The sequence below is a fragment of the Microcaecilia unicolor genome, chromosome 2 (assembly GCF_901765095.1).
Source record: "Microcaecilia unicolor chromosome 2, aMicUni1.1, whole genome shotgun sequence".
Classification (NCBI taxonomy): Eukaryota; Metazoa; Chordata; class Amphibia; order Gymnophiona; family Siphonopidae; genus Microcaecilia; species Microcaecilia unicolor.
The window spans coordinates 129,643,233-129,658,988 of NC_044032.1; the positions used below are offsets into that span (position 1 = coordinate 129,643,233).

Genomic DNA, 15,756 nt, shown 5'->3' on the forward strand with positions numbered 1-15,756 from the left:
AGGCATGCTCTTACCACGATCAAGTTACACACTGTGGCTTGAAGGCCCAAAGACACCACTTCATAGGCACGTTTCAGTGAGCCTTCTAGTTTCCTATCCTGTAGGTCTTTAAGGGCAATGCTGCCTTCCACCAGCAAGATGGTCTTTTTAGTTACCACAACAACCAGGGAGTCCAACTTGGGAAGCAGAAATTTTTTTTCCTCTGGAAATAACGGATAGAGGTGAGCCATGGCTCATCCCACTCTCAGCCCAGCATCTGGCAAGACCCATTCTGCTGTAATCAGATCATGTCTGGATGCATCGGGAAGGCCTCAGAAGGAACTCTAAGCCTCCTCATGATAGACAAAAGATGGAACTCCTGACGCCAAAGCAAAAGGCTCCTAAACGGAAAGCATTGCCACTGCCTCAGAAATAAGAGTACTGAGCTCCTCTTTATTAAACAACCTCAGTACTTTCAGATTACCCCCTTCTCTAATGCCTCCTTCAACAATGACTCTTCTGAATAGACCGAGGTCACACCAGATAAGGAGAGAGAAGCAAAGATAGCATCATTTGCCCACTCCTGGATGTCTAAAAGAGATCTCTTAGGAGCCGGAGAGGCAGCGGGGTGAGAAACTGAAAACACCTTGCAGCAACTCTGACTGTCCCTGCTTTAGTAGATAGGCCTGGTGTAAGAGCAATATAAACTCTGAAGAAAACAAAGATCCTGATGCAGTAGAATGCTGTTGGGCCCTGAGGCTGTAAAATGGTGGCTGTGCTCCGCATGTGATCAGAGACTGCTCCTCATTGCTAGTTGGCACCGACAAGATGGCGTCCGTTCCCACACTCTACTGCATCAAACTGCACACCGGCCATGCTGTAAAGCCTGAAGACCCTGCCATATTCGGATGCTGCGCGAAATCCGAAGATGTGCTGCCTCTGACCGTTTTCTCCAAGTCCCGTGGGATTCTCAGGTTGCACACACTATATGTGAACACCGCTTAACTGTCTCCATGGTGTTTTTAATTACCTCCTCTTATAGACCTCTTTCTGACTCTGTCATACGGGGGACTAAAGGTACTTATTTCATATAACAGATTCTGTATAGTTTCTCTGACCTCCATTGTCACCCAATCACAAGGTCTATTCTGGGGTGGCATTAGGAGCCGTAATTGAAAACTAATTCCCATAATTACTGCTTTCTGTTTGTTTTCTGGATCTAGATATACTCTGGGCCATTTATGTTCCCACATAAATCTTATTAAACATCTGTCTAAGTTTCTGCAAAGACTGAGTGTCACTTGTATATGATCTACCTTGTAGGCTAAATGTAAGGTAAAGAGAAGATAGAATCAATAAAAATAAAGACAGAGATAGGTTTAGATAGATAGATACATTTTATTTCTTACCCAAACACAGGTCTTCAAGTTGATACAAATACAGACATCAGATTCTGGTTTCAGCCGCACAGGGCTTCGCCGTCTGACAGAAGCTTTGGAGAAGACTCTCAAACTAAGCCAAAATCTGCCATCTTTTATACTCTATCCTCTCCATAGAAGTGAATGGTGAGAAACCTTGCTCCTAATCTTTCTCACTTTCTGAGATCATACTTTCCCACGCGATCTGCTGTCGGATGTGCCCACCTCCTTCCGTTCTCAGCTACTGCTAATTATCAACATGTTTTGGGAAGCGTTGAGATAACAGTTTCACATCTTCCGGCTGCAATACTTTTCATACCTTTCTCATGAACTCTGTATTACCTCTGTATCATTGTATACCAAAACTAATAAGCTCCATTTTATTCATCTGATCTTTCATTACAGATGCTATATTTGATTTAAAAATTGTACCAATTTGTGTCAGAAGTCATTATTCAGACCTGCTTTTTGCAGATTCTCAAATATTAAATCATTTACTTGTTGTTTGGCCTAGTCAGTACTTTTTCAGTTGTTTTTAGGCTGCATAGCTTTGGCCATCACTATTCCAGTGGTAGCCTTAAAGCTAGGCCATATATTAACATTGGGATTCACCAGTTTTCAGTTCTTTATCTCCACCTGCTGGTTGATGGACACAACTATCCCACAAGTTCTGGAATATTGGGAAGCTATATAATAGAGCAAGGCATTATTTTTACCTCAGAAACAACCTACTCACTTCAAAGGGCACCAAATGGATTTAATGGCTTACAGAAATACTTTTAGATTCTCCAATCAAGTTATCACAATTGTCTTGGTCTCCCGTGAGATGAACAGATCACTTTATGCTTAACTACACTCAACTGGGAACAGAACAAATATCAAGAAACTAAGCCTAAAAAGAAATATACTACCAGAGGAAAAAATAGATGTTCATCAATTTGGGGCCAAGTTTCATCAATTTCAACTTAGCGATGAGACGGATGATTTAGATGTTGATTGGAATGGTTTCTGTGAGAAGACTTTAAATTAAATTGACCATGAGTGTACAAGATTTACAGTCGCTCATAAGGGTAATGAATGGCTTGATTCAGAGTTATTAACCCTGAAACAAACTTGTAGGAGATTAGAAAGGAAATGGAAGAAGACTTCACATTTGTTGTTAAAGGGGATTGGAAAAAGGCAATTTATAAATATAAGATAGCCTTGAATGTTAAATGGAAATGTTTGTACTCAAGACTGATAGGCAATGATATTTCTAATGTCAAAGCTCTTTTCCAATTAGTTACTAGATTGACTGATACTTCTCAAGTTTCTAGTTTAGCAGCTGATAGTAGATAAAGATTTACCTACCTTTTCTCAGACCAAAATTATTAATGCTAGAACTTCTTTTCTGAATGTGTTAAGAGAGGAGACCTGTGCCACTGTTATTAACTATGGAACGCACTTCCAAAGAACATAAAAACAATGCAAGATTTAACCATCTTCAGAAGACTATTGAAAACTGACTTATTCAAGAAGGCATTCCACAAACAACCGTCATAATTACTAAACAATAAGACTGAAGAATAAGACTGGATCGACCTTAATCACTCGATCGAATAACCTCAATGCTTTTAATAAACAAACAATCCCACTTCTAATATAAAATCGATTACTATGTAACCATACAATGCTGATTATTCTCACTGCCAAACACTGCCACTTTCTACCCTAATGTAGATAACCGAGCAACAATATAATGTTGACACCTACGCAAGATCACAATGTATTCCTATACCATGTATGTACGCACTGAATGTAAAACCATGTGCAACTCTGTAGACCAGAAATGGCAATTGCCACTACGGCAAATGTAAGCCACATTGAGCCTGCAAATAGGTGGGATAATGTGGGGTACAAATGCTACAAATAATAATAATAATAATTAACCCAATTGAGGCTATCACTTATCAAATCTCTAACAATTGTGATAATCACAGGACATGCCCTACCCTGAGGAGGCTGCCAGAGGGCACTCGTCTAATGAAAAGCCTGTAAAATGCCAGAAACTGGTCACTAGAGGTAGCCCCAAAGGAGTACGCCACTGTAATAACCTGAAGGGATAGCTAGAAGGTGCTTATAGTATAGGACTTGCCCTACCCTGAAGAGGCCACCAGGGGGAGCTCTCAGACTAGAAGGTTTCTATAGTGACCAGAAAGCCTCACTAGAGGGAGCTCTTGAATAGACAAGAAGGGGATAATGATGGGAAAAGAAGGCTATCCCTTTAGGAGATGGAAAGTTGGAGAGAGTTCTGGTCCTGAACCTTTCTGGAACCAGGGGGAGGGGCCTGAAAGAGACGTGGTGGATTATTAGTCCCCTATAAAGAGCACCTTCCAAGAAGAGAGAAGGAAGGAGACCTCCAGGAGGAGCTGGAGGAGCCAAAGGGACCTCAAGGAAGCCAGAAGGAAAAGGAGCATGGGAAGTAAGGAAAGGAGACCGCCAAGGAGCATGAGAAGGAAGGACACCTAAGCGTAAAGGCGGATCAAGTCGGGCTGGAAACTCCGAAGCCTGGTCCCCAAAGGAGAAGGATCCCAATAAGACAAAGAAGGTACTCGCCTTGTTATTATGATGAGAAGAAGGTACTTACCTTGTTATTGTGATAATGTGGATAATAACTGTTCTGGAACTTTAATGTGAAGAAACAGTGGAGGAAATGAAATAAGAAAAGGACTAACAGCCTTGGGGTCGAGGACAGGACCTGTAAAGTTAAAGTGAGAGTTTAAAATCCTGTCCAGGGGAGGAGGCTGTTCTAAACTGAGACCCAGGTCCCATATTAAGTGGGCTCAGTTGAAGAGTGATTTGAGAAACTGTTTGCTGAAAGAAGAATTCCCTGCTTACGTAAGGAATGCTAAGGGAACTGTAATTTGCCTAAGAAGTGGTTAATTTGCATATCCTGCTGAATCCTGATAGTAAAACGTTGTGTTCCCCAGAAAAGGTGCCAGGAGGTTGGGACACAAGTATACAGAAACTGTAACCTGTTACCAAGGCAACCTCACAAGAGGGCTGATAACTGAGGAGCAGTCACCCTGAGTTTAAAGAGGAGCCCAAACGTTGAGACAGACTACAGCCTGCTATAAAGAATTGTCTCTGAGCCTTTTTTTTTTTTTAGAGGCAAACCTCTTGTGGCCCTTGGTGGTGAGCTTGTGATACAGGACAGGAGTCATGAGGGGGCCTCAGCACATAAGGGTATCCCAGGGGAAAGGTGCTGACAAGTGAACTGGCCACAGTCTGGACCAAGGAGAATTAGAGAACTCAACAGCATCCTGAAAGAGACTCCAGGGACAGCGGATATTATATGAAGTGGGCCCCTGGCTATGAGGGCCTCATCACACAATATGTGTTTTATTACATACTGATCTAGTGTTAAAATAGCAGCAAGGAACAGGAAGATATTCAGTAGGGATGCAATTAATATGGGATTTAATAGGAACTAAATTTCTAACTGAAAATGGTAACCTATTCGATCTATATGATCTGCCCTGTAAATGCCTGCCAGTAATGACTTCTATATTAAGAGGATTAGAATTAGTATGAGAATAAAGCCCTTGAAGATTTAACATTCCAGTGTTTAGGAGAATCTAGCTCTGTTTACATTTTTATTAAGTTCTTTGCTTGTTAACCACTGTGAATCCTTGTGGAATACGGACAGTATACAAGACTCAAATAAAACAGAATTTTACTATCAGAACTTAATCACACTGGATTATCTGACAAAGTCTTGAACTGATTTAGAGGCTTTCTAACCACAAAATCTTATTAGGTTAAACAATGTGGCCCTGTTACAGAGAGTTGGAGTAATCCTTGTGGTGTTCCACAGGGATCCCCGCTCTCTCCCACACTGTTTAATGCATTTCTTCATTCTCTGGGCTTAGAATTTACAAGAGAATGATTTTTTGCTCATATTTGTGCAGACATTATTACTGTTATGATTCCTGTTTATTCTTCCGGAACTTAGGCAGCTTCTTTGGCACAGAAATGTTTATCATCATTTAGTTCCTGGATGCTGCAATACAAACTGAAGTAAAATAGTGATAAAACCAAATTTCTACTGCTCTATAGTACCCCAGATCCATCGTTAGATCACATTGTCTTAGACTAGACTAGATACCCACTCTCTCCTGTGACTAAGATCTCAGGAGTTTATTTAGCTCAAACTATCTTTTGAGTTCCATGAAAATGCCTTGGTTAAAAGTTCTTTATTTCTTATGAGAAAGTTGAGATATATCAGAACATTTTTTGAATTTGAACAGTTTAGGTTAGTGGTACAATCATTACTTCTTTCTAAGCAGGATTACTGTAATCTTTTGTATTTGGGTGTTCTGAAACAAACTGCTTGAAAATTACAAACCATCCAGAATATGGCAGCATGTTTCATATTTTTGCTGCAGAAATACGAAAGCATCTCTATCTATTTTGTTGAGCTTTATTGGTTGCCAATTGAAGAAAAGATTTTGTTCAAAATTGTATGTATATTGTTTAACATTTTGAATGGTGAACGTCCAGAGTACTTATTATTCCACTTGGAGTTTCAATCTATTAACAGAACTAGATCAATGTTCAATTCCCCTTTTGTTCCTCCTATGTCGAAAGGAGTCAAAGGATGTAAGATTTATGAAAAACTTCTTGTGTTCCAAGCTGCTAAAGACTGGAAAGAACTAAAACCATGTTTCAGTATTTTGTCTAATTTTTCTCTTTTTAAAAGAAAATTAAAAGACTTTCCTTTTTAATAAATTTGTTTGATAAGTCTCCTCAGGCGTTTCACCTAGTTATTTAACATTGTAAACCACTTTGAACCCTTTGATGTTAGCAGTATAGAAATATAATATAATGCAATGTAAATAACCTATTTTGGTTTGTTCACCATTCCTTTCCTAATAAGTCCTAACATTTTATTTGCTTTCTTTAGCCACCACTGCACTCCGAGCAGAGGGTTTCAATATATCCTCAATGAGGACACCTATTTTCCTGGGCGGAGACCTCTAATGTGGAAACTTGCAACATAACTATAATTTGGGTTCCTCTTTCCTATGTGCATCACTTTGCACTTGCTCAGATTTTAAATGCCATCTGTCATTTGGGTGCTCAGTCTCCTGGTCTCATAAGGTCATCCTACAATTTTTCACAATCCTCCTGTGATTTAATTCTATTCTATCTGAGTCTTGCATACTGACTGTTATTAACAATTTTGAATAACATTCTGTCATCTGCAGATTTAATCACCTCATTTGTTATTCCCATCTCTAGATCACTGATGTAAGGAAGAGAACATTTATTTTAGTGCATTTCTATCTCACATTTTCCCACAAGCGCAGGCACAATGTGGCTTACAGTAGGTCAGGTAAAATTACAATAAAAGAAAGGTATAAACATAGGATGACAGAGCTGAGATGAATTCACAGAAAAGACAAGGAAAGAAGAAACTGTCCAACAAGAGCAATTGGGTTAGAGTCCCACTTCAAACTACAACAGGAGAGTCAAATAGTGGGATTCGGTATGGAATAGGCTTTCATAAGTAGGAATGTCTTTAAGAACTTTTTAAATAATTGATGGTCTGATATCCCTTTTAATTGCTTCGGCAAGTCATTCCAAGACTTAGCATTGGTATATGGAAAAGACGAAGCAAACATATGCTTGTATCTGACTTTCCTACTGCTGGGTTAGTGTAGACAGAAAAAATTACGCGATGACGACGAAGCATTCCTTGGGGGCAGATCAATTAGGTCATGTATTCAGGGGCCTCTCCGAATATGATCTTGCACGTTAAAAGTTAGTCACAAATGTATTAAATAGTCCAAAAAATAAAAAAAATAAAAAAAAGATCACACCCACAACTTGAGGATTGACCCTTTTTTCTATGTATTTAAGTAGAATAAGATGGTAACAATTTAAGATTCCTGATCTCAGACAACAAATAAAATGTTTCCTCAACATAAGAAATTTTAACCATGTAAAATGTTTTCTTGGACCCTAGAATCCACTTGATCAGACACCTTCTTCTGGCCTTTACTCCTTTGTCTTTACAAATTAAGTGGTAAAACAGAGTTAGTTTACTCCATCTAAATGAAACAACAAAGTAAGGTCTGCTGTTGGACAGCACTGCAGACCTCTTTCTTGCTTGCTATATGACATGTCTTTTTTTCCCTTCTTTACCAAACTTCAACTCGCCTTGAGCTGCTACTATTGAAAAACGCATGAGCTAAATGCAAATCCCTTCCCTTCAGCTGCAGATCACTAACTATTCCTAGCTGGCATGGGTTTAACCCTTTAGTGTCCAATGTTCCCATCATTTGTTCCCATATGTCTTATAAGTACATAAAGATGAACACTGGACACTAAAGGGTTAAAAAGCTTAAGGTGAAGACTAGAAGCAAGCAACCAAGACACACACACCAAAGTATGCAAAGAAGACCATCTTCCAACTAAATGAAGGGCTGATAATTTAAAAATGCATATTTGCACAGAGTAGTTTCCTTAAACTTTGCAACCTTGAGAATTCTTTGCTTTTTATGGATTACTCAAATGCAACTGAGTAGTAAAATCAGTATTTCTTCTTCTCCCCTTTGCAAGCTCCCAGACAATGACATAAGGACCAGCAAAACCCTTAGTCATATTTTCTGATTCACCTTGTCATGCCTCTCTTCTAGCACATAACGTAAGAACATAAGAGTAGCCATACTGGGTCAGACCAATTGTCTATCTAGCCCAGTATCCTGTTTTCCAAACAGTGGCCAAGTCAAGTCACAAGTACCTGGCAAAAACCCAAATCGTGGCAACACTCCATACTATCAATCCCAGGGCAATCAGTTGCTTCCCATGTCTGTCTTAATAGCAGACTATGGAATTTTCCTCCAGGAATTTGTCCAAACATTTTTAAACCCAGATACGATAACCAGTGTTACCACATCCTCCGGCAAAGAGTTCCAGAGTTTAACTATTCGTTGAGCGAAAAAATATTTCCTCCTATTTGTTTTAAAAGTATTTCCATGTAACTTCCTTGAGTGTCCCCTAGTCTTTGTACTTCTAGAACGAGTAAAAAATCAATTTACTTCTACTCGTTCTACACCACTCAGGATTTTGTAGGCCTCAATCATATCTCCCCTCATCTGTCTCTTTTCCAAGCTGAAGAGCCCTAACCTCTTTAACCTTTCCTCATACGAGAGGAGTTCCACCCCCTTTATCATTTTGGTCGCTCTCCTTTGAACCTTTTCTAATTCCGCTATATCATTTTTGCGATACGGTAACCAGAACTGCACGCAATACTGGATACAACTTCAGAAATGTCGTAAGTTTTGGTTTTAGTTAGGGTGGGTGGAAAGGGAAATAAAGTACATTATTATCTGAAGAAGAGAGTGAGCTGCTGCCCTCAGCATGTTCTATCACGTTTTGATTGGCCTGTTCTGCTGTAGTCCATCTCTCTGCAGTGTCTTTCTCTGTTACAGATGTCTCTTTCCTTCCAGATGCTCTGTCCAGGTTGGGTTTTGGTCTAAATCGGCTCCTTGTCAGTTGAACTGATTTCACAACATCATGTTTGCTCTTTTCTGGAGGACTGGGTTTTTCACCAGACCTGAAAATAGGTGCATAAAGATGATTTTAATTAGTGTCAAACCAGAAAATAAGTGTCAAGTACAAATCTCTAACAATTCAATATTATTTAGTTTACAGACAAAGAAGAATACATTTCAAAAGCATTTCCACAGGTGAACTCTACTGGTAGAAACAGGCTTTTATAAAATTGACCGGTTGATATTAGGGTAAACTTATGCATGTACAGCACATACAAAAGTTTACCCAGACTAAGTAGAGGTATTCCTAGGGACAAGAATCCCTAGAGGTTTGCACTTACAAACATACTTTTGAAAATATGATAAACTGCACATAAACTAACCAAGATAATTTATGCACGCCAAAAAAAGAGTGTAAACGTGTCTGGACAGATGCCCTGGGGTAATTCTAAAGTGAAACTATTTGCATACTTTTGCTCTCAAAGTCAGCAACCTCATATAGAAAAACATATGTGTGAACTTTTAAAATTTGTATACTATTATCCTTGTACTGTAAATCTATCATGGCAGCTTAGCAATTTATACTTCATCTTTTGTAGAGGGTTATAACAACCAAACTACTCTACACTTATAGTACATGTAACTTAACTGTAACTCTAGATGTGCACAAACAGCAAAATAAAACCATGAACTTAGGACTTTAAGGGTCATGGTACATAAGTTCCATCACAGTTCCATACTGCTAACCTGGTTTCAGAAAATGATGCTGCAGAAAGCTATGCAGTGTTTAAACAGTCCAGTGCAACCTATACCATCTAATGCTCTTATATGTGATGATTTTATCAGCATATAAAGTGCAATTCAATAAACAGGGTGTTTACTGTTACATACCATTTGTGTGCATAAAAGTACAGAAAATCAGCACTTATTTAAAGGGCAGCAAATCGACTGAGTGCTATTCTGCAAGGACATGTGTAAATGGCACAGCACGTAAATGCAAAAGGGGTATTCCCATGGGTACAGAATGGGCAGGGCTGCCATTTATGTGTACAATTTACAGAATACAGTAAGTTATGCATGGCCTTACTGCATACAGCTGGTGTAACTGCAGGTGCCTAAATGTTAGGTGCACCGATACCAGGTTATACTAGTATTTTATAACAGAATAGAACAGGCTGTCACCACAGGGCACTCAAAAGGAGGTGCCCACTTATATATAATTGCCCATTTTGTAGTTAAATAACTTTCACAGTAAATATAAAATCTGCATATAAGTCAATATTCAAAAGCTCTAGGTGCTAAGATCTGGCAAACAGAAAAGTTTTTTGAGTACTTAAATTCTGGAACCTCAGAATGGGCATGGCCAGAATATGAGTTAAGTCTAGGTATTTTAATATTTATTAATAAGACTTCTGTCAATCTGAGAGAAATCTAAATTCTTAAGGGACTAAAAGTTGAAAATATCACACATAAATATGAAAATCACAGATAACTTTAAAAGAGTTCAAACACATTACTGGCGACCACCCGACGCAGTAGTGAAACATGGCCCGTGTCAGTCGGCCCACTCTAATTAACTCATCCACAAGCCTATAAAAAATGGATTTCAGTTTCTTCCTAAAAATCATCATATTGAACCATCACATTAAGATCCTGACGAAGGGAATTACACAAGACAGGACCAACAACAGAAGGCTCAAGCCTTTGTAATAGCCAACCCAACTCAACTCTGATTTCCAATGCCAGATCCCTAAAACTAGGCACCTCTTTTCAGGTTCTCTCAAGTATCTAAATTTTTGAAATTTAGGTTTCTAAGTTTTATGAGGCACTCAGCTTTTTTGGAATATCTGCCATATTGCTTAAGAATATACGCATACTATTAGGCTAGATCAATAGTGGACAGAGTTCAGCAATCTGTCTGACAGTGGCCAATCTGGGTTATTTGGAAGAAAATCCATTCTTTGTTGCTCACTCTTAGTGCCCAACAATATGAGATGAGACTCCCCAGGTTAAAGGTAGCCTAATGGTTAAAGCAGCTGGCTAAGAACCTGGGTTCAAATCCCGCAGCTGCTTCTTGTGATCTTGGGGAAGATGCTTAACCCTCCACTGCCTCAGGCATAAATGTAGATTGAGAGCCCTCTAGGGACAGAGAAATACCTACCATTGCTGAATGTACCACGCCTTGAACTACTAATGAAAAAGAATGAGCTAAAGAGGAGTGGCCTAGTGGTTACAGTGGTGGACTTTGGTCCTGGGGAACTGGGTTCAATTCCCACTGCAGGCACAGGCAGCTCCTTGTGACTCTGGGCAAGTCACTTAACCCCCCATTGCCCCAGGTACAAATAAGTACCTGTATATAATATTTAAGCCGCATTGAGCCTGCCATGAGTGGGAAAGCGCGGGGTACAAATGTAATAAAAAAAATCTCTCTCTGTTTCCTATATTGATTTATGTGGTTTTGCCGTGATTATGATTTATTTGATCTGTAGATTGAAAAGGCAAAATAGAAGTTTTTAAGTTAAATTAAAATTAAATTAGCAGACCTGGCCTTCAGAAACATGTCCAAACCCTTTTTTAAGCCTAGCTATGCTACTAGCCTTAACATAATCATCATCCAGCAGCAAATTCCACAGCTCAGCTGTGTGCTGAATGAAAAAAACACTTTCTTGAATTTGTTTTAAATGGCTACCAGTCAGTCTGATGGAGTGCCCTTTAGCTCTGGCAAGCATTCTTCTTTTATGTTCATTGATTACTATCATTAAGAATAGACTCAATATTAAAATGTGTTCTGCATTTTAAATCTCATATGTACAACTTATAACTGCCTCGAGCTATCAAAGTGAACAATTAATCATAATATCTCAGCATATAAATAGACTTTATATCTGCAACACTGGATGACTTCTCAGTAGAGACTTGTTTCACATGGGGAAAACCTTGTAACTTACCTGGCCTCCTCATCGGGTCATAAACCAGTAAGCTAAAACAATTTTAACACTTATTCAATTCACTTTTAAAAAGTATATGTTTTTCACATTAAATTTGCTTAATTGTGTGTAACTACACTTATCTGATTATCGCTGATCGACTGACCGACATAGGTCATGTTTCACTACTGCTCAGGAGCGGCCGCCCACAATCTACACTTTCATTTAACCCAATATTCAACTCCCAACATGATTACTTGGTTTTTCATAAGTTTTTGAAATCTCTCCTTTTCAAAAAACTTCTGTCAATTGATCCTGGTGCCTAATCTCCACCCTTTCATTCTCCCCATTATGGTTTATTATTGAATTTTTTAAATATTTACAATTCTTTCCTTAATGATAATAACTGTGGGATTACAAATTTGGTAATAACTTCTTTTTAGCTTGTTAGTCACATTGAACTCGAAATTGTGCGGGAAAATGTGGGGTATAAATGTCATAAATAAAGTTAACAATGGCACTTAGTTGGATTAATTGGGTGTACATTTTTGTGTGTTATACTATTATAATTTTGTTTTCAACACTAGAAAATGTAAGTTACCAAACACTTGCTAAACCTACATTACCCAAACTGCAAAGGACTAAAATACAAAACAACATATGCATCTAGCTTCTCCTACATAAGAACACAACTATGGAATGGACTCCCAAATGCTGTGAAAACAATCCAAGACCACCTAAATTTCAGAAAATCACTAAAAACTCACCTCTTCAAAAAGTCCTACCCCACCGATCCAATGTAAATCCCCATACCCAGCAACATAGCATAACAAATGATCCTACTGGACAATCTACTATCATCATCCCCCTCGACCCCATAACGCCTGATTCACATCTACCTCATTCGACCTTAACATAACTTTGTATTTATCATCAACCGTATTGGCAACCGCTTCTACGTTCCGATGTAAGCCACATTGAGCCAGCAAATAGGTAGGAAAATGTGGGGTACAAATGTAACAAATAAATAAATAACCAGACCAATGGGCTGGCTCAAACTTCCCAGCCCTCTTACTCAACTTGTACAACATAAAAACACAGAAAAATGTAGGCAAAGACCATATGGCCTATCTAGTCTGCTCATCCAAGCCATCTACTCTATCATTCCCGTAAGAGATCCTATGTACTTGTCCGAAGCTCTCTTGAATTAAGATACTGATTTTGTCTCTACCACCTCCACCAGGAGGCCATTCCATGACTTCACTGATTTGTTTCTTGATTTAAGAAAGAAAATATGACAGTATTACCTCATTTGACCTTAACATAACTTTGTATTTGTTATCAACCGTATTGGCAACCGCCTCTACAGTACTATGTAAGCCACATTGAGCCTGCAAATAGGTGGGGAAATGTGGGGTAGAAATGCAACAAATAAATAATAAATAAATAAAATTTGAAGTTTCTGTACAATAAAGTAACAGGTGATGTTGCCAATGGTCTTCATGCATGAAGAGCCTCACATTATATCTTTAAGCAAACTATTATTCGAGGTCTGCCATCTGCTAGCAAAGGACACCATAAGTACCAATTGGTCACTTAAACTTACTGTGTTAAAAGTAGTTCTTTCTTCTAAAGCAGGAACTTTAATCTTTGGTGAAAGGAGGGTGGTAGCACAAAAAGATAGTGTTTTTTTTTCTTTAAGATAGACTATAACACATTTAAAATACATTTACTGATTAAAAAAAAAAAGCCAGATTAATTCTCACATTTTGCTTACATGGTAAACCAGACCTGTCTATGATTCTCAACTATTGGGAGTGGTTAGCCTTGTTCTAAAGCACCTCTATTTCCATTGGGTGCAAACACTGGGTCAGACCAATGGTCTATCTAGCCCAGTATCCTGTTTCCAACAGTGGCCAATCCAGGTCACAAGTACCTCGCATAATTCCAAACAGTTTCCAATGCTACTGTTCCCAAGTATCTCATAGCAGACTTGTATCAGCATCTGCAAGACTTGCAGCAGCTGGACCTGTAGCACAGGCACAAATGTGAAAGGGAACTAGGGGTAACTTACGATACTGATGTGTGGAAGGCGATGGAGTCAGCACTGGCAAAAGTGGCTACTGCAACGAATGTACAAGATTAAGGTTATGTATCATTTAATCCCAGATAGGCTCAGTCATTGGTACCCACAGGCATCATCAGCATGTTTGCGGCAATGTGGAACTAAAGGAACACCTGAGCATATATTGTGGGAATATCCTACAGCCAGAGCTTTCAGAAAGAGTGTGCTATACAGAATAACAGCACTCTCTATTCCTTGGGATCCTGGGATTATTTTATTTAATAGGGACATCATGGGCTTTAAACAAACATAAATAAAATTAGTGAGGCATTGCTTGAACTTGGTTAAAATGACTTTGGCCACTGGTTGGAAGGTGGTGGGAGTTCCTTCATTACCAATATGGTGTAGAAAGTTGAATGGAAAAATTGACCGCTATTCAAAGTTTCATTGGTGAAACCTGAGAAGGTATGGGGTCCACTGAACGCAGTTTTGCTTACATGTGATAATGGTTAGGGGTCAAGGAGAAAGGAAGCTAGGGGTATGTGGTGGGGCTTAGAGAGGGTATATTTCATGAGATAATAATGGCGGGAGGGGGAAGGGAATAGGAGGAGGGTGGTTACAGTGTTAAGAAATTTACAAATTTTACATCTTAAAAAGTGGATGAATCCAGAACAGATGTTTCAATTTGGATGTTTGATATTGCCTTTATAAACTATTAGTTGCAAAGATGCTGTTTGTTTTGTGTGGCTAGTTGTCAGAATGCAAACTTGAACTTCACTGCACTGTTGTTGATTTCATGGTTTATTGCTGATGATTTGTTAATTAAGGCCTCTATAAATTTAAAAAAAAAACACTTCAAAATATGCTCCTTAGTCTTTCCTTACCCTCACTTTCCAAATGCAGTATGAAGAGGTTGTTTTATTTATTTATTTATTTATGCATGTTATATATATATTTTAAAGTACAGACATGATATGAAGTTTACCTAGAAGGCTCTTCTGTAACTTTTCTCTGAGCACTGTCTTCTAGAGAGGAATTTTGTTCTGTTTGAAACTCAGATGCCACATTTACCACAGCCACATTATCTATCTGGGAAAAATCTGCTTTTCCAAAATATGGTACAGCATGTTCTCTTGAGCTGATGCAAGTTTGTTGGGCTTCCTCTGTTTGGTCCGATGTGCACTGAAAAAAAAAATTAAAAAAAAAATATATACAAACGTTATTAGCAAATGTTTCCTCTAAGGAGTGGCATTGGGTGTGCAAATTTATTTTGTGTGTGAGCAACAAGTGCCAGTATTAGCAATGCATTTCTGTATATAGCACAAAAAATATTTTTGTGAGCAACCATGTAAAATCTGTGGGCGACACTCCTAAAATATATAAGCAATCATTCATTCCACATAGAGAGAACATTGGTTATTAGCCACATTCATTATCTGTCTTAAAACTGAAACAGAAATATCTGAAGTAAGCAAAAGCTGGAAAAAATCTGATTAGCCTTAGTATTAGAGAGCTCAAGGTAACATCTTGAACTTTTTTGTCATAAAGTATTTATTAAAGGCACTTAAGTCTAGGATGGTATGGTATCCTCCAATTTTTTTTTTAGTTGTGGTGGGGGGGGGGGGGGGGGGGGTTACACTGGGAAGAATCTGGAGCAAAATTCTTGCCCTCTTCCCTTAAGAAATACGGGTTTGATCACTTTGACCTCCAAGAGGGGGGAACATTTCTAACCTGAACAAAGCCTGTCATTTGTTGCGAATCAATACTGTTCTTTGTGTGTAATTTGAAGGCAATTCCAATAGGTATATACTGCATCTCATATTATT

The 15,756-nt window shown here is 38.6% G+C and overlaps 1 protein-coding gene across 5 annotated transcripts in view; it reads right to left on the reverse strand.

The window, feature by feature from the left end:
- Positions 1–15,756, reverse strand: part of BDP1 (B double prime 1, subunit of RNA polymerase III transcription initiation factor IIIB) — a 330,901-nt gene that overhangs the window by 185,911 nt on the left and 129,234 nt on the right. For all 5 annotated transcript variants that reach the window (XM_030193306.1, XM_030193305.1, XM_030193308.1 and 2 more), the window contains 2 exons: positions 14,916–15,112; positions 8,766–9,000 (listed from right to left, as the gene is read on the reverse strand). In XM_030193306.1, coding sequence (XP_030049166.1) covers positions 8,766–9,000; positions 14,916–15,112 — 432 coding nt within the window. The remainder of the gene's footprint in view (positions 1–8,765; positions 9,001–14,915; positions 15,113–15,756) is intronic.